Source organism: Heterocephalus glaber, unplaced genomic scaffold, assembly GCF_053883595.1.
Source record: "Heterocephalus glaber isolate CG9 unplaced genomic scaffold, H.glaber_assembly_v1.0 deba00000676, whole genome shotgun sequence".
In the NCBI taxonomy this organism is placed as follows: domain Eukaryota; kingdom Metazoa; phylum Chordata; class Mammalia; order Rodentia; family Bathyergidae; genus Heterocephalus; species Heterocephalus glaber.
Window position 1 is genome coordinate 22815266 of NW_028258156.1, and position 27144 is coordinate 22842409.

A 27144-nucleotide genomic window follows, 5' to 3' on the forward strand; every position below is an offset into this window, starting at 1 on the left:
GTAGTGCCAGATGAGCCAGTAGCAATGATGCATATTGAGAACTCCCTGTACCTCCTTTTCCCCACTTATCTACCACCTGACCCAGACCTCAGCCAAAACACCAAATCCCACAAAAAGAGCTAAGGGAGATATAAAACAGCATTGGCAAAGAGTCCTTGACTTGGAGGACTTCATCACCTAAAAAGCACATGCCACAAATGTATTTTAAAAAGAAAAGGTCTGGGTGCATAATGTTAGTATAATGATATCAAGAGCAAATTACCTAAATGGTACTGCTCCCTTTCATTTTCATTTACTGGGCCAAAACCAATAAATGAAAAAAATCAGTCTTCAGTATACATCCACCTGAACAAGGTTCAGAAGAAGTGACTATTAGGCAGAGAGAATGTAAGAAAATCAAGTGCCTCTCAAGGAGGAATGAAAAGTGCCAGGTAGAGTTGATCAAGTCTTTGTCAAAAGCATGAAAAGAGCTAGTTAGCAACTACATACTAGTTCCTACTCTAAACCTAGTGTTATACTAGGAGGTGTCAGGTAAAAGAGCCGAAAACCAAGACCAGACCAGTACCACAGCAAGCCTTTATTAAGGAGAAGAAACAATCTGCCAGGCTGCCTCTGAAAAAAGGAGTGCAGGAGAAGGCCAATTGGGGTGGGAAAGGAGCCATCTTGGGACTGGGTTTAGGTGGGAAGCAGGGCATTATGGGAAGGAGAAGGCAGCTATTATATGTAGTGGCCATTTTAAGGTGAGGGAAATCTATCATTCCAGGCTTTTGTTTTAATGGTTGTTGGGCGAAGGTCTCTTCTTCTGGAGCTGCTTCAAGCTGACAAAGGGGAGAAGCTTGGGGCTAGACCTGGATCTGACAGCAGGTGGAGGCGTCCTGTCGTTGTTGCAATGGTTAGTATCCTGCCATAATGAGCTCCGGGACTGTCTGGTTGGTAAATGCCCTCATTTGTTCCTGTAAGAAATTTTGAAAACAGTGAAACAGACAGGGGCCTACAGCCAATAGGGTGAGCAAAACTGTGATGGGGGTTAAGAGGGTGCTTAACCATGTTTTCCAATTACTCAGGAAACTCCGCCAGTTGTCACTTTCAGAATAGCGGTCCCAGCGTCCCCTCAGTCTAGTTCTCATTTGTTGGGTGATCTGTCTGACCACTCCTGATTTGTTGGCATAGAAGCACCATTCTTCCCTTAGGAACATGCAGGTCCCTCCTTCATGGGCAGTGAGGAGGTCTAGAGCCCTTCTATTTTGTAGGGTGTGACTTCTGCCAGAGAATCTATTTGGCTTTGGAGGGCATCAAGATCCTGCTGAGTCACGTCAAACTCTGTTCATATCTGGCTCCCTAGGTCTGAGATTTGTGTTTGACCAAGACCAAGGGCTGTTGCACCCAATGCAACACTGCTGGCTATGGCAATAGTTGCCATGATGGGCAAAATGATGGGGTCCCATTTTCGATGAGAGGACATGTATGTTGTCAGACCATCAGGTCCAGAGTAGATGTTAATGTTGGGGATCAGATATCCCAGGGCACAGAGTCCCATGGTAGTGGCATCAGACGCTGTCAAAACAGATGAAGAAGGCTCCATATGGTGCCTGCAAGAACCCCTCAGCCTGTTGGGTGTCAGAGCAGCCAGCTGAGGTGTTGGGTTTAGTCCCATTACCTTTGAGACAGGTCACAGCTCCAACAACCTCTGTTTTATAGTGAAGTAGAACAGGGGTGGTGTGAGAGGCAGCTGAAAGCACTGTTTGATTAAAGGTTAAGGTCAATGCCTGACAGGAAAGTCTGGTTAGGGGCACACACAACCAGCAATCATTAGCCATTGTATAATTTATTGCCCTCAGAACTTTGTGGGTGGCATTAACTAGGTCTATCAGGGGTATGGTGGCCTTTTGTGGGTTAGGTGTTATGTGTGTAAAAGGAGTAGAATGATTTATGGGTGTGTGGCAGGTTGTCTGAATTTGTGGCCATGGTGGAACAGGTAGGAGCACCAAGGGTTGGGTTTTTGGTCATGGGACCTTGATGATCAGGGCAGGGGAGTGGCCCATACCCTTACGATCTTAATGATCATTCTGGAGTCTTTTCCTCTGCCATTGACCCTTAGGCTCATTCTGTGGCCACTTGCCCATTCCATGTTTTGTGGGTCTGAGATGGAATATCTTATTGGATTGCAGGTTCCCTTTTCACAATCTGGTTTTGATGGGATCTGGATTAAGAGTGTATTAGGGTACCTGCCCCATAGTCCATCAGACAATCCCAATAGAGACAAAACCAGCCAAGGATGCCTCTGCAGTGGTTCATTCACCCTTGACCACCCGGTGGTTGATGCCACTTGGGACAAACATATTTGTTATTGGTGTGGTATTCCCATTCCCAGCCCAGGCCTCCACACCCCATATAATAGGAGTCAAAGCGGGGACTGTTAGTTTGCATGGGGAAAGCATCAACCTGTATGTGAACAGGCTTAGTGATGCCGTCCCATATCGTGGTATTAAGAATCATGGGTGGCTCAGTTCCAAAGAGCTGAGCCCAGAACTTAAGGCATCTTGAATGGGCGTTTCCAGGAAGAAGTTTATTAGGCCAAACAGTAAGACAAAACATGATGTTTTTGTGTAGCTTTGGGGACCAATATGAAGTGGCATGTTGGATGTGGACCTTAAAGTTAAAGACAGATAAGCACAGATAGGAGTATTATGGTGCTATAATAGCTTAACATCAGACCTCCCTTATGGTGGAAAGCCCAACCTGGAGGGGCCATGGTGGTGAGTCCTATCCCTAGGAGAGAACCAAGAAGTACCAGAAGAGCCAGGCACAAGAGATCTATGAGAGCACCTGTATGCAAAGTGCTGCAGTATCCCATGAGCAGGGATGTGAGGTGAGGGAAACTAGTCCAAGGAGATATCTCCAAAGTGAGGGGTAGGGGCCGCCCACCAGCACACTAGGAGAAAAATGTAGAGAGAGATCTCCTCTGGACTGAATTCAGTCAAGGAACCTTGGTAGTAGCTGTCAGTTACCCACTCACAAATGGTTTTGACCACTACCTCTTGCACCTCAGCATCCTCCTGTATGTCGAGCCAGATGAAGTCAACTTGAAGGGTTCATATGAAGGCATTGAAGTGCAAGGTGAGACCACCCAGGGGCATCAGTCAGGAGGTGACTCTTTGGGGACCTGGGAGAGTTTGAGTCTAAGAGGGCCTGTCAAAAGAGAGGAGTATCTGGGATTTTGGGGTTGCTGTTCAGACTGGTCTACCTGGAGAGCTGGAGGGGCTCTTTTTATTCTGGAGAGGTGAAACCAAGGCACCTTTTCTTGAAGTTTGACCACTGTGGGAGTGGTTAAGGAGACAGTGCAAGGTCCTTCCCAGTGTGTCTGGAGGTGTTTGGAGAAGAGGGTCTTGAGATATACCTGGTTGCCTGGGGAAAGAGAAGGATGCAGAGTGCCTGATGAGTTGGGAGAGGGAAGAGTTTGGTCACTAGAGTCTGAAGGAGATGATGAGCATAGTTGAGTGTTGGGATATAGTCAGTGAGATGTGGTGAAGGATCAGGTAAGTTAGAAAATAGGTGAGGTCACCCATACATTAACTCAAAGGGGGTTAAATTTAATGGGTTTTGAGGAGTTGAGCGAAGCCACATGAGAGCCAAAGGGAGGAGGGTGACCCAGCTTTGTTTTAATTCCATGGAAAGTTTGGTTAACTTAGTTTTAATTAGCCGATTAGCTGGCTCAACCTTGCCTGATGACCGGGGCTGATAGGGCATGTGGAGTTTCCATTGTATGTTGAGTGCCTCCATTACCTGTTGGGTGATCTGGGAGACAAAGGCAGGTCCATTATTGGACTGGATGGAGCATGGGAGGCCAAATTAAGGAATGATCTCAGTTAGGAGTATATGAACTACAATGGCCACTCCTTCCGAAGTACATGGAAATGCTTCTATCCACCCTGTTCATGTGTCTACCAGGATTAAGAGGTATTTTACTCTTCTGACTGGTGGCATGTGGGTAAAGTCAGTTTGCCAATCATCCCCCAGTAGCTGTCCAGGGACTGGTGAGTTTCTGGACATGTCTGGAGACGCCCTTGGGGGCTGGTGGTGGAGCAGATGGAACAGGCCTGAGAAGTTGTAGGAGGGGTTGAGTCCCTATATGGAGAGAGTTGTGGAGATTAGTGAGGAGAGGTATTATCTGATCATCTGGAATGATGTGGTGCCCCTTATAGAGGAGCCAGTTATCTTTCAGTGTAGCTCCCTTTTCTATGTAAGTGGCCTTTTCTTGGGGGGTGTACCTGGGCTCCAGGGGTGGAATAATTAACATTTGGTTCTGAGGAATGGAGGGCTGTGCCATTTTTTGGATGGTTTAATTGACTTTGTTATTTCCCTGGACTATGGGAGAAGATGAGGATTGATGTCCCTTGCAATGAATGACACCTATTTGTGTCAGGAGAGTTGCTGCCTGGAGGAGAGAGTGTATCAGGTACCCATTGACAATGGGGGTTCCCTTTGTGGTCATAAAGCTTCTCTCATTCCAGGTAGAGTTGTGAGAATGTAGGATATGGTAGGCATATTTGGAGTCAGTGTAGATGTTGTCCCGCTTGTTCTGAGCCAGAGTGAGGGCTAGGGTGAGGGCAATCAGTTCAGCCTGTGGGGAAGTGGTGTTTAGTGGCAGTGCATTGTCCTCAATGGTCTGCATGAGAGACACTATGGCATATCCTACCCCCTTTTGCCTGGTACATGGGAGGGAATTGAGCTGCCATCAATGAACCATGTAAAGTCCGGGTTGAGGATGGCCTCTGAGGAAACATTGGGAAGGGAAGGGAGTACATTTTCAATAGCCTCTGGACAAGAGTGGGTGGGCACCTGAGTGGCCTCGGGGAGTAGTGATGCTGGGTTAAGAGGAGGGCAGGCTTGAAGGGAAAAGGTCGGATTTTCTATAAAAGTAGCTTGGAAAAGTTGTAGCCAAGAGGGTGACAGATGTGGGAGGCCATGGTATGTGAGTAGGTCTTTTAAGTGATGGGGTGACTTTATTGTCATTGGTTGGCCAAAAGTTAGTTTAGAGCTCTCTTAGGCTAGGAGTGAGGCGGCTGCCAGGGTGCATGAACACGTGGGTCAGCCCCAGACAGTGTGGTCAAGTTGTTTAGATAGGTAAGCACGGCTGGGGATTTAGCTCAGTGGCACCAAGCCTGCCTTGCAAGCCCAAGGTCCTGAGTTCAATCCCCGGTACCAAAAAAAAAAAAAAAAAAAATAGGTAAGTGACTGGGAAGAAATGTGAACCAATGTTCTGTCCCAGGACCCCCAGCGCCAGTCCCACTCATTTGGTGACATAGAGAGTGAATGGTTTTTGGAAGTCTGGAAGAGCTAGTGCCGGGGCAGAGAGGATGGCAGCCTGAAGTTTGAGAAAGGGTTCCTTGATGGATGTGTCATCTATAGATTTATTTGGGTCTCCCTTGGAAGCCTCATACAAGGGTTTAGCAAGTAGACTGAAATTGGCTATCCACAAGCAAAGAAAGCCCACAAGTCCCAGGAAAGACAGGATCTCAGCCTTGGAGGAAGGGACTGGAAGGTCCCGAATTAAGCTCTTTACAGTCTAAGGTGATCTCTCATTGTTGATATGCAATCTCAACCCCAAGATATTGTACTGTGGGTTGGGAGAGTTGGGCTTTGTCCCTCAAGACCCAGTGCCCCTTTTTACACAAGAAGTTGAGCAGTGAACCTGTTTGTTGTTGGGAAAGTTCAAGAGTGGGACTGCACAAGAGCAAGTCATCTACATATTGAAGTAACTTAGAGGGAGACAGGTTTAATTTCAAGAGATCAACAGTCAAAGCTGGTCCAAAGAGATGTGAGCTATCCCGAAAACCCTGTGGGAGAACTGTCCAAGTAAGTTGTTGAGAGTGTCCCGAGTCAGGGTGTCAGGGTCAGTCCATGTGAATGCAAAGAGGCCTTGTGAGTTGGGGCGTAAGGGGATGGTGAAAAAGGCATCTTCGAGGTCTAGAACAGTGAAATGGCATGAGGAAGAGGGGATGTGGGACAGCAGAGTGTAGGGGTGGGAACGACAGGGTGTTTAGGAAGTACAGCAGAATTGATGGCCCTCAGGTCCTGCACCAATCAGTAGGAGCCATTTGGTTTTGGGACTGGAAGGACTGGAGTGTTGTAGGGGGAGTTAGCAGGTCTGAGAAGCTCCTTATGAACTAGGCCAGTGATTATGGATTTTAGTCCTTTTAGATGTCTTAAGACTAAGGGGTATTGCGAGACATTTGGAAAATGAGTGACATCCTTGAGGGAGATCTGGACGGGAGGGTGATGTTTGGCAACAGAAGGGGTGGGAGTGTCCCAGACCATGGGGTCAATGTAAGGTGCCCTGGAAGGAGGTGGGGTAGGATTGGAGATTGAGTCAGTCAGGGGGGCAATTAAAAGGGCTCCCTGATCACAGCTGGCCAATTTTCCCTTTTCAAAATGCTTATACTCAGCCATCAGGGGGCTGCTTTAGAAGATGATAGAGTGAAGATATTAACACCGCTACAATTTATAACTGACTTTACCTAGGCCTTCGACACAGCCCAAAATTCATTATGCTCCTCATGTCACCTTCCTGCCCTATGTCCCACAACTATTTCAAATCTTCATTCTTCTCTTGTCTTCTGTCTTCTCTCCTTCAGAACATGACATTGGTACATACATCATCAAGTAGATAAAAGTCTGGAACATTTTCTATGTCCTGAACCACAGCTCCAATGAGACTTTACCCACACCGACTCTCTGTTCCCCCTTGGCATTTACAGAGTTTCCTTGCCTCTCCCAAGGCCCACTATGTTCTGGTTCCCATGCTTTTATGATTTATTTTCTAGCCACACTCTATCTTAATGATTTTTCTCAATCCTTCTAACATAATTATTCTTATGAGAAATAAAGAATAAAAATATAAAAGGAAAAGGATTTTAAACTCACTTCTCTTTCTAGAGATTCCTCTTCACCACCTGACCTATAAAAGATATTGGTTACATTTGCTGACAGCATTTCCGCACCAATTTCTCAACATAATCTCATCTGGATTCTGCCCCTAGCAAGCTATGAAACTATTTTCATAAAGATCACTAACAAGCTCAATAAACACTTTGCTGTTCATCTTAATTCAGTAGCACACTGATGGCCAATCCCTTTGTACCTCTTTCCCTTAGTTTCCATGAGACTGTGGTCTTTGGCTTCCTCCTGCCTCTGCAGCAGCTACTTCCTAGTGCCTCCTGCTTGGCTGGCCCTCTCCTATGCAGCCCGTGTGCTCCTGAGGCACTTGTAGGCCATCTCTGCTACCTCCTTTGGCAATCTCAAACACACTCACAGCTTTTACATCATACATCTTATATGCATCTATCCTGGGCCTCTTCGAGCTCTCTGGATCATGACTGTATTGTGAAATCTTTGTGTGTACAGCAAAGATATCTCACACTGAGCACATGCTCTAGCCCCCAATTTGTTCATGTATGGTGTTTTTTATTTCAGTAAATGGCTCCAAAATCCACTCAACTGAGCAAGTCAAGAGCTTGGGAGTCATCCTTACCACCCACTGCTTGCTCAAGCCCTATATCCAAACCATCACAGAGTTGTTCATATTTTCTGAATACTTCTTAAATGAATCAATTTCCTTTTCTCTCCTCTCTGACTACTGCAATCCAATATACCCCAACTTTCACGGGGCCATTACATAATGGCATCTTCACTGGTTACCTCACATCCTCCATCTAATCATCTACTTAATTGACAAATTAATTTTTAAAAAGTTTAATCTAAAGGTGATCTTAAATGCTTGGCAATGGATTCCATTTGCCTTAAAAATTAGGACCAGAATTCACATGATATCAATGACATGGCCCCCTGTCCTCTTTTACAGTTTTTTTCTGCATACTCTTCCCTCAAGACAGTGACTATCAGCTCTCTGGTCACTTCTTTTAGTTCTCAGAATGTGTCATGCTCTGTCCTGTCTCCAGGTATTTGCATAAATTGCTCCTTTTCCTTCAAATACTTTTTTCTCTCCCAGTAAATCCCTACTCTCCCTGTGTACTTCAGTTCAAACATCACATTCTTGGGGAGCATTCCTAGAGCTGCCAGCCCAGATCTATATCACCTTTTAGACCCAATGGCAGCCCCTTTTGCCTTCATGTCATACCACTCATTAAGGCTTGTTACGCAGTACTTAACTGGGGTCCATTTCTCCCATTGGAGTGTTTGCTCCATGACAACAGGAATGGTGTCAGTTTCCCTATGATCACCACTGTGGCCCCAGCACCTAGTACAAAGGCACAACATGCATACTGAATAAATAACAGGTTTTACTATGCAAGGCAGTCAGTAAGAGGTAAAGAAAGATATAAATTTCGTGCCTCACATAATAAATATAAAAGGACTTAGAGCAGGAAAAAATCAATATGAATAAAATTTCTAGCAACATATTTTTGAACCTTTTAGGAATTGGACCAAATGGTGGTTAGGAAGCTATGTCATGTCCTCTGTAGTGCTGTCTGGTTTATTCTGAAAAGGTAGACCTCCTAATAATAGATTTTATATGAAAATGGAGGGGGAGTGATGGAACCAAAGAATAAAAATTAATGTTAAAAATGTATTTTATACTAAGTTATTATTAGATTTCTTTGTAAAACAGATCTACCTTCTCTCCTTTCAAAAATACCTAGAAAAAAAATGAACTTAAAAAACAATGAGTCACAAAACAAAGTATGTGTGATCAGATTGAGAGTAAAATGTAGAAAACTATGGTCTATATCATGTAAAAGAGAAACCATCCTAAAAACACAATTTCAGAGGTACTTTAAGCCAGTTTCTAGGAAAAGATTCCTATCAAAGGAGACAGAGTAAATATTTAGATAGAGTTGGGACCAGGATGAGAATTGGCTGGTGAGTAAAATTTTAAGGCTGTGCTCATGTTCAGGGTCATTCAAGAGCAAGGTCACCGGTCAGCATTACAAAGTGGTGCCTCCTGTATATGGCACTCCAGAGGCCTCTCTTTCCTCCCCTAGTCCTATCCTTGATTTCAGGCTTTCTGAGCCACAATTCCTCAAGTCAACGAACAAGCAGAGCTGTGTTCCCATCAGACTTTATTTACAGAAAATCACCAGCACAGTGGATTTGGCCCAAAAGCCAGTTTGCTGACCCATGCTCCCAACTCAGGATCCACAAATACAAAGGAACACAATTGGGCAAGAATATGAAAAACTGCAATACAAAGAGCTGGACCCCATGAGACTTTTCCCCTTCAAGCATGGTTTCCCTCTCCAGACCAAGCAGTAGGCAGCCAAGTCCTGTTCAGAAAGATCTCTTTCCCTCAGCAAGTTTGGCTGCTGAATTCTAGGTAATAGAATACTAGTTTAAAAATAATTTCCCCCCAGTACTAGAGATATGGCTTTTGTCTTCCAGGGTCCTGTATTGTCACATGCTGAAACCATTGACATTCTGCTTCTTATTCTTTTGTAAATAGCTCACCTTTTTGCTTTGGAAACTTTAAAAATTTTCTCCTCATCTTCAAAGGAAAGGAAAAAATCGATAAGAAATAATAACCAGTGGGAAATATAGAAGAAAAATGTCAGGATGCGGCCCAATAGTATGGGTGGATTAAATAATATGAATGGACAGGAAAAAAAACCCTGTATTTTTAAGAAGTCTACCAGTATGTTTTCATAACAGACATATCTAAAACAAAATGATCCAGAGCAATTGAAATAAAGTTTTGGATGGCCGGGGATGTAGTTCAGTGGTGCCGCCGCCTGCCCCGTAAGCGCAAGGACCAGGGTTCAATCCCTGGTACCAAAAAAAAGAAAGTTTTAGAAAAAAGATATCCAAGATATATTTCATTAAAAGAAAGCACATGTGGTAGTATTAATCTCAAACTCAAAAGAATTCAAGATGAAAAATTATTAAGTGGAAAAAAAGAATATTTTATAACAATGAAAGAAATAATCTATGAAAAAAGGTAAATAGTCAAAACCTTTAACCTAGCACAAATTCTAAAGTAAAAAATTGAAAATATTACTAATACCAAAAAATGACAATTGCACAAACATAAAAGGGAGACTTTAACATATACCTAACAGCAACTGATGGATCAAATGAACATAATTTAAGAATATAAAGAATTAGAGGGCCGGGGATTTAGCTCAGTGGTTCCACTGCCTGCTCTGCAAGCACAAGAACCTGAGTTCGATCCCTGGTACCAAAAAAAAAAAGAATTTGAATGCTAAAATTACCAAATTTTATTTGATATAGATTACCCCCTTTAAAAAAAAAAAGAGCATCCACATTGTTTTCCAATACCATTGGAATAGCCACAAAGATTGAACATTAATCAAGCCAAAGAAAAATTCTCAAATTCCAAGAAATTCTTGAAAGCAGAAATCATACAGGCTTGATTCTCCAATCTCAATTAAGTAAAATTAGAAATTAATGAGAATAACAAATTTTTCATGTTTCTAAAGAACACTCATAATACAGTGGTACCTTGGTTCACAAACTTAATTTATTCTACTATTTTGAAAAAGATGGCCACATTTGTGTTTGTGTGGGAAAGATGGCTGCAGTCGTGTTTGTCACCCAAAGCAGAGTTTGCTAACAAAAACAAAATTTTGCCAAAGCCTTCTGTTTATGAACCAAATTGTTTGCCAACAAAAGTGTCCATGAGCCAAGGTACCAACTGTACCATGGTACCTAGGTGCATGAAATTAATTTGTTCCATAATTCAAGGGAAGATGGCCACCATGTTCATGTTCATTCCAGGAAGATGGCTACAGATATATTCATCACCCGATGCAGAGTTTGCTAACAGAAGCAAAATTTTACCAAATGCTCTGTTTGCAAACTGAGGTATTACTGTATTTGATATGAAACCTAAAATTACAAACTTTTAAAATAAAACATGAAATATTTTTAAAACGAGAAATAATTGTCTAAAATATAAGTAATATAGCCAAAGTAGTATTTAGGGTATAGTGTATCAACTTAATATATTTAAAAACAAGAAAGATTAAACTTACAAATTAGCTCAAGAAACTAGAAAGACAAAAATCACTCAAAAAAAGTAAAAATAGATAAAATATTAAAAGCAAAATTTATTATACACAATATGTTATTTGTTCATTAGTATTACAAGCTCTTTCCTTGAAAGAGCAATGAAATAAAGAGAACTTTGGCAAGATTGATTATGATCAAGAGAAACAAATAAACCACATTGGGAGGGAGAAAATTCTAGAAATTTGTTTAAATTTTTGAGGATTACCAAAGAAATCCTTTATGAAGAAATGATCTTATTGTAAAGTATACCTAATGAAATGTCTAAAGAGAGAAGCAACCTGAACAGATAAAATCATAGCAGACATTTAAAAGGTATCCAAAAATCTGCTACTAGAACAATGCTCTGGAGGACAATGACAGTGGTAGTATAATTTTAAATGTCCCGAGTCCTTCCCAAGAGAGCAGCTAGGATAGAAACAACTCCCTTTCCCTGTTTTAGCTGCTGTGAACAGTAAAATATCATTACCCACTTTGTAACCAGTGCTGTGTTAGGTGCTGGGGCTACAATAATGATCAGGTAACTGACACTGTTCCTGCCCTCGTGGAGTGAACAGTCAGTGGGAGAAATGGAGATTGATCAAATATTGAATTACAAGCCACAGTAAGTGGTGTGAAAGATAGGTGCAAGAGGCTGCTTCAAAGTGGCCCACTCTCAGGCTGGTAGTTCTGAGACTGCTTCCCTAAGAAAGTGATGTTCAAGTTGAAATCTGAAGGAAGAGTAGGGGTTAATTAGAAGAACCTGGGGAGAAGAAATGGGCATTTTGGAAAGAGGAACAATATATGCCAATAACCTGAGGCAGAAAAGAACATGGCACATTCCAGGAATTGAAAAAAACCAAAATGTCCTTGTATGATCAGCATTCTTCAGGCTGAGTAGAACTGGAGCTTGCTTGCAACCAGCGAACATGGCAAAAATGACAATGTACATGGTTATGTGACACAAGACAGCACCCCACTTTGTTAAAAGATTCTCTCTCCCTTGCTGAAACAAGCAGCAAGTCAGCACAGTTCACATGACAGGGAATAGGGCTGGTGCTGTGGTTTGGATGTGGTTCAGATATGGATATGAACCCAAAGGCTCATGCTTTAGGGTTTTGGTCCTCAGTGTAGCAGTGTCCAGATGGTGAAACTATGAAGATGTTGGACCTGGAGGGATGCTAGACCTTTACTGGCCCCTCCCCAGCTTTCCTCCTTAATTAAGTTGATTGATTTCATCGTGAAGAAACTTGTGAATTCTTAGTAAATGTAATGTTTTTGGCACACAGCTTTAAAGTCATTCTTAAAATTTAATATTGTTGGCAGATGAAGAACTACACTAAAATATTTAGAAAGTGAAGACAGAATAAGAAAAAGATCACCTGAAAGTGAAAACAGGAAGAAACATAAGCATAAAACAAAAAACTGAAGAGATGGCTTACAAATTCGTTGATAAACTTGGAAAATGGCCAGTGTTTGTGTCAAAAAGACATGGCTCAAGTGTCATGTAAAATGAAACCATTCCCCCTCTCTAGTTGCATCATACTCTGCATGACACATTGAAATGGTACTGCTACTGTCCTGGAGGATGGTGCTTTAACTCTAGAAGGCCAACAGCACTGACCTTGACAGAACGTTCCCTGAAGTAAAGCAAGCTAATTTCCCAGACTTGGACGGCTTAAGGGAGACATCTCTGGAAGACATCTAATACCCTATGTCAAACACCTGCCAACCAAATTAATGACATGAGAACTGGCTTTCAGAGAAATCCTACTGTACAGTCAATAGTATCTCATTGTCAAGCCTGGTTTATTTCACAATGCAATTATTACATTTTTCCCTCAGAAAGACCAACTAGTTCATTGTCAGTTTAGTTAGTGTTTTTCAGTTCTCTATAGCTTGATGAGCTTTGAGCAAGCAACCTGACAGAATTATTTCTGGACCTGCCAAAGAGGATTTGGTCTGAGACCATGATAATACAGTTAAGGTATTTTTTATGAAGAATATAGTACCTTTTCTTTTGCTTTTGTCTTCATTTGCAATAAATATTTATTCTCAATATGGAATCGTGCAAGGAATAAATAACAACTCATTAATATTTACTTACTGTTTAGTCTTTTTCTTAAAATGTATTTTATTTCTTTCATATACCCAATAAATGGTCAGCACCAAAAGAAGAAATTTACACAATATAAAAATTTCTAAGATCTTCTTCACTTGAAAAAAAAAATCATTGGTCTATTTGCTATATCTTGATTTGTACAGATTTGGTCTTAAGACATCAAATGATCACAGAAACAGGTTTGGCATGAGAGAAGGGGGCAGGAAACCAGCACCAGGCAAAATGGAGCCAGGGAAATTGAAAGCTACAAAGGCTGCTGAAAACAGATGGCCAGGAAATTTCACAAATGAAACTGAAGAGTGATTTATTCTTAATTAGGTAGTCATTTGGGGTTGTGTATCCATTTAGACATCAGGTCAGAGAAAGGAAAAATCCAACAGGTAATCTCATAATTATCTAATAGGAGCCTAAAGTTTAAACTGACTAAACTGAACTTTTGAGTTAGCCTCAAAATCTTATCTTCCTCAGGTGTCCACAGTTCACTTAATGGAACCACCTAGTGTTAAGCCGGAGCCTAAGAATCATCATCAGTCCACTATTCTGCCTATACTGTTGCAGAATTCCAAAAGGACAAGAGAGACCAAATGGGAATCAGGAGGATTTACTAGTGTACATCTGACCCAGCCGAACTCCTGTCCAAAGTGCTGGGCCCTTAAACAAAGGAAGCTTCCAGTTTTTATGCATTTAGTTGAAAGGAGGTGGTCTTTGTAGTGACACAGTAAGTGAGTTTACCAGAACAGGACAAGGGCAGACAGTTTAGTTCCCCTTGTAAGAAGACAATGTCTTATGAATCATATGGAAAGAGTGTCATAAACTTTGTTTATAGAACATATTTGTTTATACAGCATATACTTCCTCGGGGGTTACAAAACTTTATTTATAGGACTATGACTGTCTACCTTATCAGTACCAGGGGGAGGTCAGTAGTTACAGGAAAGGGGAGGGACAGATCCTGAATGGGGAGCTGCTAGACTGCTTTCAGCTAGGAGAGCTGATTTTCTTTGAAGCTCTGCCTTAAAACAATCCCATGAATCTGTCTTCAACCCACCACATACATCTTATCTCTCAAAAAGTCCTGAATACTCTGCTTCCAAATAGCTCAGATCCCCTCTTTCTCTTTTGCTCCATCTATCATAGTCCAAGCCACCACCATCTCTCATGCAGATTTCAATGGCCTTTTATAATTTTTGCTCTCTTACCCCCCCATTCTATTTTGCACACAGCAGCCATCTCGATGCAATCTGAGGAGCAAATTTAGAGCAGGCAATTTAGATCACAGCATTAAAGCTTCAGATCAAGAAGATCATTAAAGCAGATCAAGAAGACAGAGCATGGACTCCTAAACCATTATATTGTCTCTGCATTGCTTATTCCCAGAGAATCAAATTTAAATTTTATGTAAGCCACTGTTTGAGAGGGTTTTGTGGCAGCTGGTAAGTCTAACTGCATCCAAGACACACTTTATTGGAGGTAATGTGCTCCGCCAACAGGCATACCGTTTGCATCTTTCCCTGCCTTCTCTGGAAGCTCCTGCAGACATGGCACTTCTCACCAAAGGGGAATCTAGATTCGAGGTGGGATTTCAGCAGAATAAGGCTGAAATACCCAATTTCTGAGGAGACACAAACTGTCCTTCAAAGGAGAGGAACTGATTTTCAGGTTATATGTATACACTTTCCCCACAAGATTATTTGTTTCTAGAAGGCAGGGATTCTATCACATCAAACCCTACAGGCCCAAAAGTGTCTTGAGCATAGTAGGTATATTAATCAGATTTCTATGATTATATTAAAATACGTGTGATAATCAATTTAAAAAGAAAAATGCTTTATTTTGGCTCATAGTTTTAGAGATTTCTTTCCATCATCAGTTATCCTATGGCTTTTGGGACTGTGGTGAGGCAGTGCACCCTGGTGGGGACACATGGAGGAGGAAGGCCTGTTCTCATGGCCAGAGGAGAAAGAGGAAGAGGTTGGGGTCCTAGTGTCCTTTCAGGGCATGCCCCCAGTGTTCTAAAGACCTCCCATTAGGCCCCATTTCTTAAGGGTTCCACCAACCCCTAAGAGTGCCACCACAAACTGGGGATCAGGTATTTAACAGGGAGACCTTGTCAGTAGGTTGTTCGTGGAATTGACTAAAGACCCTTCTGAGATGCAGCCATTCCTTTGAGCACAGCCTGAGCTTGGCCTCTCTTCCTCTATAATTATGACTATTTCACCCAATCAACTACTATCCATACATTTAATATTAAATCTTGAGGCAAAGTATATTGCATTCATTTGTTTATATACCAGCTAGAGCAGTACCATGTGAAATTAAGTGACTAATAAATGCTTCAGAAGGTAGTGACAACAATTTATTCCACATTAGCTCACATTAAGTTTTTAAAGTCTAAGCATAATGCTGTAAGAAGTACCTAGATTGTACTTACCTGTCATTAACAATATGAGACCCAATACTGTGTTACTTTGGTATGATGCTATGATGGACACAGTGAAATAAGGTTACAAAGAAATTCATTCAGTAAGTGCATATGAGAATAAATCACTGTGTTTACTCTTCAGAGATATTATCAATCACTCTAGGAAAAAAGTACTAACACTTTTGCTAGCCCACACATTTTTCTGGGGCTGCATTAAGAGTAAACTTAGCCTTCTGCTACTCTAAAATAGCAAAAATTGGGTGGGAAAAAGGCAGTGGGAAGGAGGGAAGGAATGAGACATTCATTTACAACTCTTGCTCAGTTAGTTGACTCTGAAGTACTAGAGAGGCCACTAGGAGTTCTACTTCATTAAGACAGCCTGAGCTGTTAGAAGATACTATTAACAGGTCTTTGGAAATGATGCAGTTATCTGAAGGGGTAAGATTATTACTCCATAACAAGAAGGAGACAGAGTAGGCCAAATCCAGGGGCAGGGTTCTTCATGTAGACAGAAAATTCCCTTTGGGACATTTGGGCTTCTAGTTGGCAGTGATGTGCAGCCACTCCAAGCCCCCTTCCTCCTGCACTGGAGGAGCTGTCCTCCCATCATAGAGATGGAGCGTGCTGGCATTTTCATTTTTTAGCCTCCTTTGTAGCTAGGGCACAAGCATGCATCCCACTCTGGAGAGCAAGGGCCAAGGGCAGTCTGCTGGAGACTCTTGGAAAGGTCTCCACAGCTACTAAAAAGACAGCAATGTACACACAACAAACCCCTTTTTGTTTTTTGCCTCTGTGTGCTTTTGTCATGCTATCTAGAGGTCATGATCTTGTGGCCAAATAAGTATGAATCTTCATAATACACTGAGGATAACCAAGAGCAAGAGAGGGCAGAAAAGACAAGAATCTCAATATTTTTGAGTTATTGAACACACCTAGAAAAGTTTACCCCAAGACTTTCCGTTGTGGATGAAATTAAATCCCTATTCCTTGTGTTACGCGAAACCAATAGTATGCTGAGAAAAGTGAGAAGAGGCTTTTTCATTCAAATGATTCCTCTATTGATTGTATTCCTGTATTCCTGTATTGATGATTCCTGTATTGATTAAGATTATCTAAAGGAATAGAGAGAGAGAGAGAGAGAGAATGATAGATAGATATAGATAAACACCAGGGCCGGGGATTTAGCTCAGTGGTTCCGCTGCCTGCCTCAAAAGCTCAAGGTCCAGAGTTCCATCCCTGGTACCAAAAAAAAACACAACCCCAGTCCAAGACTGAAGGCTGGAAATTCCCTGGAGAATCACTGGTGTGAATCGGCACTGGAAGGCTGAAGAAACTCGTCTGATGTCCACAGGGAATGGATGCCCCTGCTCAAGCAGAGTGAAGCTTTTAAATTCCTGCCAACTTCCTGCTTCTTTCCCTTTTATTCCATCCAGGCTACAAGCCTAGTGGACGGTCCCACCCACAATCAGGGTGGGTTTTCCCGACTCAGTTTTCTGGTCTCTATCCCAACCACCTATAGACACAACCAAAAGTGTGCTTAACTAATCTGCTAGGCATTTCTTCATCCACTCAGGCTGACATCTCACAATTAATGGTCACAACCCCCGCCCCCCCGTCCACCTGACAACCAGACACTTCTCCTTAAAGCATACTTAATCTCTACATAAAAACAATAGCAGCTTTGTAATCCCATCTAACATAATAGAACTATCCTGCACGTAACTGAAAAGGCATTAATTCCTGCCCCAGAATAGGAGGCAAATTTTCTTTGGGTGATACTTACTTTTTCCTTGATATTACATGACCTACAACATAGATTTAACAATACTTAAATACAGAGATTAAGTCGATCCAATGCTATGTTACATAATGAAGGAATACAAGGAAAGAAAACAAAGATATAACACAGGTTTAGTTTCCTCAGAGAGAGATGGAGAGGCCAACACCACAGATGCCTCTGCCACTAAGAGTGAAGAAATCTCTTCTCTCTGGCAAAAATAATCTCATCAGGATTCAGGAGTTCCAAGTCTCCAGCCTCATCTGTTTCCTCCCAAACATCTCCATCCCAATTTGCAAGATTCCATTCTTTTCAGATCAGTGTCCTTACTTTAACTACTAAGGGACATATGGCCTCAGAGGATGCCAGGCAGGCTAGAAGTCACCAGGCATCAGAGCAAAGAGATCCATAGCAGAAGGAATTGTGAAATAATAAGTTCAGCCTTTTTGGAAAATAATCTCTTGCTCTGGTTTCAGAGAGGCAAACAAGAAGGATAGTGTCTAAAAGAAGCAAAGACTATTTTTTTCTGGACCCGTGTTGCTAGCCAACATCTATGAAGTGTAACTGTTAAATCTGCTGGTTTATATGGCCAACATGTCAGTATTACACAGGTCAAAGTAGTAAGGTGAACAAAGAAACTAGAGATGGGAGATAGAAGCCTTTTTATCTGGAAAAGGAGAGAGAAGTTGTAGTGACTGGTAAAGGAAGTGGGGTCTAAGAAGTATTTGTTTGGTTTTGTTTTCTAAGATGGGAGAGATTCGAATATATTTCCATGTTAGAGAAGTCAACAGAAAGGAAGTGTTTGAAAGTTCAGAGCTGAGAAAGTGATGACAGATGGAGGAGACCTAAGGAGACTGGGTAGGGTGGAGAGATTAACCTGCGGCACAGGGAAGGAAACTTTTTCTGAGCCTGAGGGAAGGGGAAAAACATCCAGAGGCCTGTGTCCGTCAGCACTGACTAAGTTAGCCTGTGGTGACAACCTCCACAGTCTCCAGGGCTCACGGGAAAGGCTTCCTCCCACTCACACTGCATGTCAGATGCTGGTTGGCTCTGACTCAGTTCCATGTCGGCGACGACTGGATCAGCCCCGCTTGGGAATACTGCAGGAGGAAGAGAAAATGGCAAACCACACACGGGCTCTTAACGTTGCTCCTGGGCAGTGAGGCTCGTCATACACTCTCAGTCCACATTTCATGGCTAAAGCAACTCTCAGGGCTGTCTGAGTTCAACAGAACAGGAAAGTGGAAGAGGGCTGGGCTTTGCATATGGGTGAACAACACATATTTTGGTGATAAAAGTTGCTCCTTCCTTCATTAAATATGTAACAACAACAAAACAATAAACACTTGCCAAGCCCCTACTATGTGCCTGGCACTAGACTTTCCTCTGAGAACAGACTTATAAGACAGGCCTCTGCTCTCATAGGTACAACAGTGTAGGAGTTTCTACCGGGTAGCCTTGGTTTTTCTTATTGGCACAAGAGATTGTGTCATCTGCTGAAGAGAGAGGGAATTGTATGGAGGAATGAGTTTGAGGGCAGACATAAATATTTCAAATAACTACTGAGCAAAATGGGAAAGGAGGCTGAATCAAGGAAATAAAAGGACTGCAAATGGCATGACATGTCTTCCTATGGTTGGCTAATGCACGGCTAGGTGCCACTTCCTAGCACTGCACAGTAACAGCAAGAAAAGAAATGAGGATCTGGCAGCTGGATGGCTAGGAGACAAAGGAGAGCCTGACGATGTGAAGGCCCAGGGCCTGAGTTAAGTGGTAAGAAAGAATCAAGTCATATGAGAAAATGCTGGACCAGAGACAAATGTTTTGAGAACAAAGGTTAGGAGTGTTGAGAAGGGAGTGAGTGAATTGAAGAGGCAGGAGGTGTTGACCAAGAAACTGCTGGGGTCAAGGTTTCACAGGTAGAGCAGGGCTTGGTCCAGAGGTGTGGCAGGCATAGAGACTGGGTGAAGGCTGGCTAGTCTTTACCCAAGCCTCAGTGGGTCTCAGAATTTATCCCTAGAGACAAGGGTTACAACCACATGCAATTTTATTTTGATCTCACAATCAAATGCTGAGATCCCAGTCATTTCTTAGCTGCTTTGAAAAGAAATGGAGGACAACAGAACAATTCTTTTGAAGTCCTCAATGCGTCTTTGCAGAGCAGTGCGCATGTGCCAGGGGTTTATATATTCTCCTTGACTTGAGTCATGACGGGATTAGTGCCTTTCCTGATTTCTCCGAAATAGCAGGGATTTTCAGGCTCTTTTTGGCATTGGGGTTTTGTAAACATTCAGTATACTCAAGAATAGCCTTTCTCTGAACAGGTTAAAACAGTGTTCATCTCCAAATCATGTGAAGTAAAATGGAAACAATAAAAAGTGCAAATGGAAATATAAGAAAACAAGGTGGGAGGAGGTGGAAAATTTAAAATCATTTCAAGAAGAAAGGTCTTTTTAGTTCAGTTTTATTGAGATACAATTTATACATCACTCATATGTAATTCCTAATTTTGACTACAGAATTCAATGAACGTTGACATACGTTTATGCTTGTATAATTACATTTCCATCACCCCAAAACATTTCCTCATACCCATTTCCAGTCAATCTGCTTCCCCTAAACTCAGCCTCTGGTGATCACTGATTTCCTCACACAGTAGTTTTGCCTTTTCTCAAATTTTAGATAAATGAAATCATACAGAATATAGTCTTTCACACTGAGCTTCTTCAGGAAAACCAGTCATATATGAAGTATATGAACATGACTTACGGGCTAGGGAAAGGCAAGGAAAATAGAGAGGTTACCAGTCTCAGCGTCCACCTACTTTTGCTTCATCCTAACTAAAACTGCCGGGGAAAAATCAGGTTCTGTGCACTAGTTACATCTTTCTAACACTCACTAAAAATACATAATAATTAAAATTTAAAATATGCAATCATTCAAATTTTATACAGATTAGTGATTAACGTATCTCATTCAGGAAAAACATTAACTTAAAAGATCTTGACATTCTTTTATAACTCCTAACAGTTTTATTCTCTTGGATAATGATCTGAGTCATTGGCAAAATTTGTACTGATAACAACTGAATCCCCACACATAGTATAATGCACATTTACCTTACTCTTAGAGATGAATTAAAATTTTTTGTTTTTGTTTTCTGCCCTTATTTCCCATTTTATTTAGCTGGAATTAGAAAACTTTGTTTGGATATACTGGGAAAAAACCCCACAACTAATAGAGACAGAAATCAAGACTTATTGTCCAGTATACATAGAATGGGAAGATGTCTTGAAGGGTGTGGGATTTGCAGAAGAATTTCACATCAGATAGATGATCACCTAACCCAGCGTTGCCAGCATATCAGGAAAATGTAGCCCAGTGAGACACCATAGAAAGGGCAGAAGAACATTTTGCACTCCAGTGTCTGTCTGTAGACAATCTACTCGAGGACACTCATTCTTTCTGCACTACTGATTCCACTCGGTCTGTAGTTTTATACTGAGACCCTGCAGCTTTCTGTCTCTGTGTGGTTGCAGAGGCTTCAACAGACTGAGTCACAGTGACTGCACTGAAAAACCACTGGTCTCATGAAGGCCGATGTATTTCTGTAGCTGTGGCCTTTTCCTAGGAAATTAGAACACTGTGAGGTTCCCAGAGGGACTTGGAAATGTGCATAAGAAAAAAACCTAAGTTTAATTTTTAAAAAGCTCTATTTTACATTTATCGTTGTGACAGTTGTTGCTAAGTGGCACATCTAGACATTACAAAGGGAGCTGGACAGGACCTGATCAGGGGTTGTGGGTGGTTGAGTTCTAATACACCTGCTTCTCCAGTGTTTCTTTCTACCAAGGCGAAATCACAGCAGATTGGAAGAGGAGGCAACTATGAAATAGCAAAGTGTAGCAGAGCCTAATTGGAGGTGTGTAGAAGGCAGGAGTGGGGCAGTAACATCTACTTTTTGATCATGATTCAGTTTTTCACAGCACTGAGGCCCACTTTGCTGTACTTAACTAGCTGTTTGGTAGGAATGCTAGAAACTCCAGGGCTTTGAATGAAGGAAGGGGGCCCATTTGAATCTATGTATTAGTTGTTTTTCTCAGCTCTTTTATCTGCTACAAGATAAAGATACTAACTACTGGCTCTTACATTGTGTCTCAGGAGAGGTCATTCCAAGGTGAAATCTTGGTATTGTATTTGGTGATAATCTCATAGTTCTAAATTCCAGTTAATTCAAAACTAGGGTCTGGCATAAGCACTTAGTTACTTAAAAACATGCCTAATTCTATCTTCAGCAAATGTGATTTTTCCATTGTAACATGAACTTTTGTGTTAATTAGCTTTCCATTGCTGTGACATAATACCCGAGATCAACCACTTTGAAGGTTTATTTTTGCTGTTTCAGAGGATTTGGTCCATGGTCACTTGGCCCTGTTGCCTTGGGCATCATGGCAGAAGCACATGGCAGATAAGGCGTCTCAACACATGGCCAGTGGGGGCGGAGGGCTGGGGTCCCAATATCCCCCAGTGACCTAATTCCCTCCAGCTAGGCTGCAACTCTTAAAGGTTCTACCATCTCCCAACATCACCTCAGGCTGGCATACAGAACTTTAAGGGGTCATTTAAGATCCAAACCATAACAACTGCAAGCCATCTTTTCCTCTGAAGACTGCTATTGGTGATTGAAGTCAACAGGGCCTTATTTAACAAGCAATGTCAGTACACGTGCAATGCTGACATCTTTCACTTGCACTGATAATAAGCTTTTACATTTCAAAACCACAAATTCAAAGATTGCAGGATTAAAAATTGCCTTTAAAAAAATGCTACTGCAAACAAAGTCCACTTTGTAATCAGAACCCTACTTTTATTTCTGTATAAAACTTCATAGAACAATGGTCATTTGTAGACACACGGATTCCAGGAAACTAAACAAATAAGAATTTATCCTGTAAGTAAAGCAGGTTATATAAATTTTAAATGAAGAAAAAACCCCACCCAATTAAGAGGGGCAAAAAGGATCATTTTTCCTTCTTTGAATTGTGCTGCTTAAACTAATATAACAACTTATTCCAAAATCAAGTTTTTAAAAATATCTTAATGATTTAAACATTTTCATTAGAGTGACTTTTCCTATAATATAAACACAGGGTTAACCAAACCAACAAGAAAAACAAAACCTCTTGTTTCAAAGCTGGTTGAAAACAATTCTAAATGTATTAGTGGTATTTACTACCTTGGTGAATGCCTGAGGATATCTCACACTTACACACTTGCCCTGGGATGGATCTACTCAGAAAAAGGGCAGAATACGTACCGATTTCAAGACATGGTCTGGATATAAGGGAGAAGTCCCAGCTGCACGAACTTGCACTCTCCTCTCTCAACACACACGGCCCACCATCCCCGCCACCAGAAAAAATGGGATTTGTAACTGAAGGACAGGCTATGTGCCATTTTCACTAAACGGTTTTTCCAGGTTTCTTGTATCCGATTAGAACCTAATCCTCAAAAAAAAAATTTTTTTTAATTTTAAGGCACTGAACTTGCAAAGGGAATCTTCGTTTATGCAAATATGCAAGCTTGTAATGAGAACTGGGGCCAGGCCTGCTGGCGAATACCCATATTCCTAGCACTCTGGGAGGCTGAGGCAGGAGGCTAACAAGTTCCAGCTCAGCAAGTGCAACTTAGCAGGACTCTATCTCAGAACTGGCCAAGTGCATGGCCTCACGGGATATGGGTAAGGTCATCAGACGTCATCTGACTTGAGAGCTGCCAACTGTTTCCTAGGATTTAACGATAACGACGATCGAGTCAGTTTCTCACCCTGCGAGACTTCAGAGGCGGTTGCCTTTTCCCAATACTGTTTGATTCGTTTCCGTCTTGACCCTCTTTGTCTATGAGCACCGAATTGAGCCTCTGCCTTTCGATGCAGACTGTTTTTTCCAAGAAAGTCAAGACATCCTTCAAAGGATCAAAGAACTGAGCCCTAGATGGGGCCAGGACGGCGGACTCCAAGAGTCTGACTGAGGGGGCCTGGGGGCTCAGCCCTGCGCGGTGGCACACGCCTGCAATCCTAGCTCCCTCGGAAGCTGAGGCGGGAGGATCGAAAGTTCGAGCTCAGTGTGGGCCACGGGGCGGACCCAGTCTCAAAATTTAAAATTCTTTAGCGGGCTGAGGACGTGGCTCTGTGGGAAGACCCTGGGTTCGATCCTCAGTGGCACGAAAAATAAAAATAAAGGGGCGCTCGCACCTCCTTCCTCACCTTAGTTCCTCGGATTTTTAAGAGAGGGCGAGGAAACTAAGGAGTGCCCAGTGGGATAGGGGCCACAGACTCCATCCTTGATCCCAGCGGGAGACAAAGGTGACTCAGGCGTGCGGGCCCAGGAGCGCGCGCGGGACCGTGAGCCAGGCGCGGCGGCTCCACCATGCGGCGAGACCCTGGAGCTCCAGGAGGGAGGCCCCGACTGGTGGGCCGGGAGGCAGGGCCCAGGGAGCAGGCAGCAATCTCCGCGGAGGGGGCGAGCCAGGAACGCCCCCCGCCCCGCCCCCCGCGCGAACCGAGTCACGCACAGCCCCCGGCCTCCGGGAGGGCGTCCCCAGCCACAGCGCGTGCCTCACGTCTTCCCGCCACCCCGCCCCCTCGCGCTGCGCACGCGCGACCGCGCCCCGCCCCCTATCTCCGTGTGGGCGGGGCGGCAGCTCCAGACCTCGAGCGCGCGAGCCGTCGCCACCGCCGCCGCCTCCGTCGCGTCACGGCTCCGGGTCCGCCCTCCCCGGCCCCTCCCCGCGCTCCGTTTCCCCCTCTCCCTCCTCCTCAGACCTAGCAGTGACTTAAGCAACGGAGCGCGGTGAAGCCCATTTTTCTCCTTCCTCGCAGGCGCGCCGGGGGATCTTGCGGCGCGCGGCCCCTCCACTCCGGCCCGAGATGAACGCTGCGGCAGAAGCCGAGTTCAACATCCTCCTGGCCACCGACTCCTACAAGGTAGAGCTCGCGGCGGGGACGGGAGCGGGCGCAGCGGGGCCGGGCGCGGGGCAGGGCGGCCGGGGCCGGGGGTTGCGGCCCCGCGGGCGGGCGTGCGCGCGGCGGCGGCGGCCGGGCAGGTGGAGCGCGCCGCAGCGGGGCGGAGAGGAGAGGGATGGAGGAGAGGAGGGACGGGGCCGGGGGCCGGGGCGGGGCCTGCGTGCGGGCGGGGGGGGGGGGGACGCGGCGCCGGGGCCAGCGGGGAGCTGTGGGCCGCGCGCCCCGGGCCGCCAGGTACGTCGCGGCCGGCGAGGAGGTGGGAGGGGGCCCGCGCGGGCGCCCCACCCCACGGCCTCGGCGTGGAGGACACATGTCTGTCCCTGGAGTCCCGGGTCCCACTCCTGCGGGCTGCGTTTCAAACTCCCTCCCACCTAGGGATCCCTCCTGCTCCGGATCCCTAGTCGCAGAGGCCGGAGTGCTCCCAACTCCCATAGGGTCACTACAGGATTTCAGAGAAAAGGAAAGTGAAACACGAGGGGGTAGAAGAACTTGTGTTTTTAATCCTGGAGAACTTGCACGGAGGGAAATGATACAACACTGCTTTCGTCTACCCATTGGACGCCTGCATGTGTAGCTGCCCCCATTTACTTGAAATTCATACACACATTAGAGAAGGGAAGAGTGGGGGGAAAGCTAGCCAGTTTTCTTCCCTCTCGTTTCCAAAATACATGAGATGAACTGGACTGTAGTTTTGTGAAGTTTTGTTAGCTCGTGTGTTTTAAAGGTGGGATGTCAGACCAGAACCCTCCTTGCAAGAAGTTTTAGTTTTAAATATTATTGTCCATATGAGCAGTGTGCTGGTTTGGAATATGATGATGAAGCATAGTACTCCAATGTGTCTGGTTTCTGTCTTTGTTCTTTAGTTTTTGTTTCTTTGTTTTTAGTTCTCCAATAATCCGAGAAAGCATTTTAGAGACTCTCCCGACCCCCACTAAAAATGGAACCCAGGGCCTTTGCCCTGAGCTACATTTATATTCCCAGCCCTTTTTTATGTTGAGATACAGTAGTCCCTAAATTGCCAAGGCGGGGATTAAATTGAAATCTTGCTGCCTCAGCTTCCCAGAGTGTTAGGTTTACAAGATGTGCCACCATACCCCAAATCTCATTTTACTTAAAAAAAAAATTGGAGGGGTAGGGGTTGAGGCATTGTCTCCCGGGCCCCGAACTCCATGAACCTCCTGCCTCGGCTTCCCAAGTGCTGGGATCACAGGCATGCGCAACTAAGCCCGGCTTAATTAAATTCTATTCAGTGCATTTCTTTGCGCTGGGCTTATGATTGTGATGCTTTTATGAGTTTCTCTTAAGTAGACCTGAGTCATCAACAAGTGGTCTTTTACATGGAATTTTAAAGTGGAAATCTGCACTATTAGAAGATTATTATAAGTATGGTAGGTCGTTCACTTGACTAAAACCTTTGCTTGTGTTCTCATTTCAGTTACTATATAGTGTTTTCAGTGTCTTTATTAGTGATTTTTAGAATGGTCTCATTCAAAGTTTTGTAGAATTTCTTTTCTTAAAACGAAATGCTTATTTTTCAGCGTTTGGTTTTTTTTTTGTTTGTTCATTCTTGTTTTTGTTCTTTGACACAGGGTCTCGCTGTGCAGTTCAGGCTTGCCTTGAACTCATTCTGAAGCTCAGGCTGGTCTCAACTCTTGCTAGTGAATTGCCAGTGACAGCCACCCAAGTGTTGGAATTACAGGCGTCCATCACCATCCTGGGCATTTTCAGGGTTTTTTAACCTAGTTTTCTAATCTAAAAAATTATATTTATCTGCACTATTATAATTTGTACCATTTATTTATTAATGGTGCTCAGGGTTGGACCAAGGGCCTCGAGTGTGCTAGTTTAATGCTCTGACCCTCAGCTGCATCCCCCAGGCCTTTGTACTTGCTGTGTTTGAAACAGTCTTCTGCCCAGGTTGACCTGAAGCTTGCAATCCTCCTACCTCAGCCTCCCAGGTAGCTGTGATTGTAGGCATGCACCACCACGGCCAGCTGTTTTGTACATTTTATTCTTGTCAATTTGGAAGTCAGGCTGGTTATCCCTTATCATATATTAAATCTTTTCAGAAGGTTTTTGTCTTAGTAATAGTTTTTATTTTGTTCCCCTAAAAATCTCAAGAGAATACCATCAGTTAATATATTTTCTACCAATGGATTACAGCAGTGCCCTAAAATAGGCTCTATATACCACAGTCACATGTAGTCTTTAATTTTCCTTGTATTGTCGGTGGGCCTTTTAGCCTATTTTCTGTTTTTGCCGCCTTAGGTGAAGAAGAGACAAAAATGATAATCATAAGGTTACAAGTAATGAAACTTTTATTTGAAAATTACATAAGAATGTTACATGTCCATTATCAGTTCTTACAAACTCTTGGCCAGTTAAAGTAGGGAATTAGTAGCTAGCTGTTTTAATGAAGAAAGCAGAATATGTTGATTTCTTCATAAACTGAAGAAAAAATAATTGATGGCCTACGCACCACAAAAAGTTTTCTGCAAGTGGATGGGGTGGTGGCCAGGCACATGGCCATATGTGGGAATTGTGTTTTTTCTTATACTTCATTATACATAATAAGGAACTAAGAAACCACGCAAGTGTGGTTCTTCAGTTTTCATCCTGGATTCTTTTTACAAATAAAAAGGACCTAATCTTAAATCCTTAATCTTTTGTTAATCATTTGTTTTCAGAATAGGTTAAGCCAGAATCATCTCCTTGCTTGCATTTACTTTGAACTAACGCAGCTAGGGAAAGATGATCTGGATTAGTCCTCAGTACAG

The 27144-nt window shown here is 43.2% G+C and overlaps 1 protein-coding gene and 1 long non-coding RNA gene across 2 annotated transcripts in view; one reads left to right on the top strand and one right to left on the bottom strand.

The window, feature by feature from the left end:
* Window positions 1-19791: 19791 nt before the first annotated feature.
* On the bottom strand, window positions 19792-24030 carry LOC147829291 (uncharacterized). Its single transcript, XR_015449393.1, has 2 exons — window positions 22661-24030; window positions 19792-20970 (listed from the first exon to the last, which is right to left on the bottom strand). It is a non-coding gene; the product is annotated as an uncharacterized LOC147829291 (long non-coding RNA).
* Window positions 24031-24054: 24 nt separating this feature from the next.
* Nampt (nicotinamide phosphoribosyltransferase) overlaps window positions 24055-27144 on the top strand; it is a 33084-nt gene continuing 29994 nt past the window's right edge. Inside the window, exon 1 of the mRNA XM_004839676.4 lies at window positions 24055-24328. Coding sequence (XP_004839733.1) covers window positions 24272-24328 — 57 coding nt within the window. The 5' untranslated portion in view covers window positions 24055-24271. The remainder of the gene's footprint in view (window positions 24329-27144) is intronic.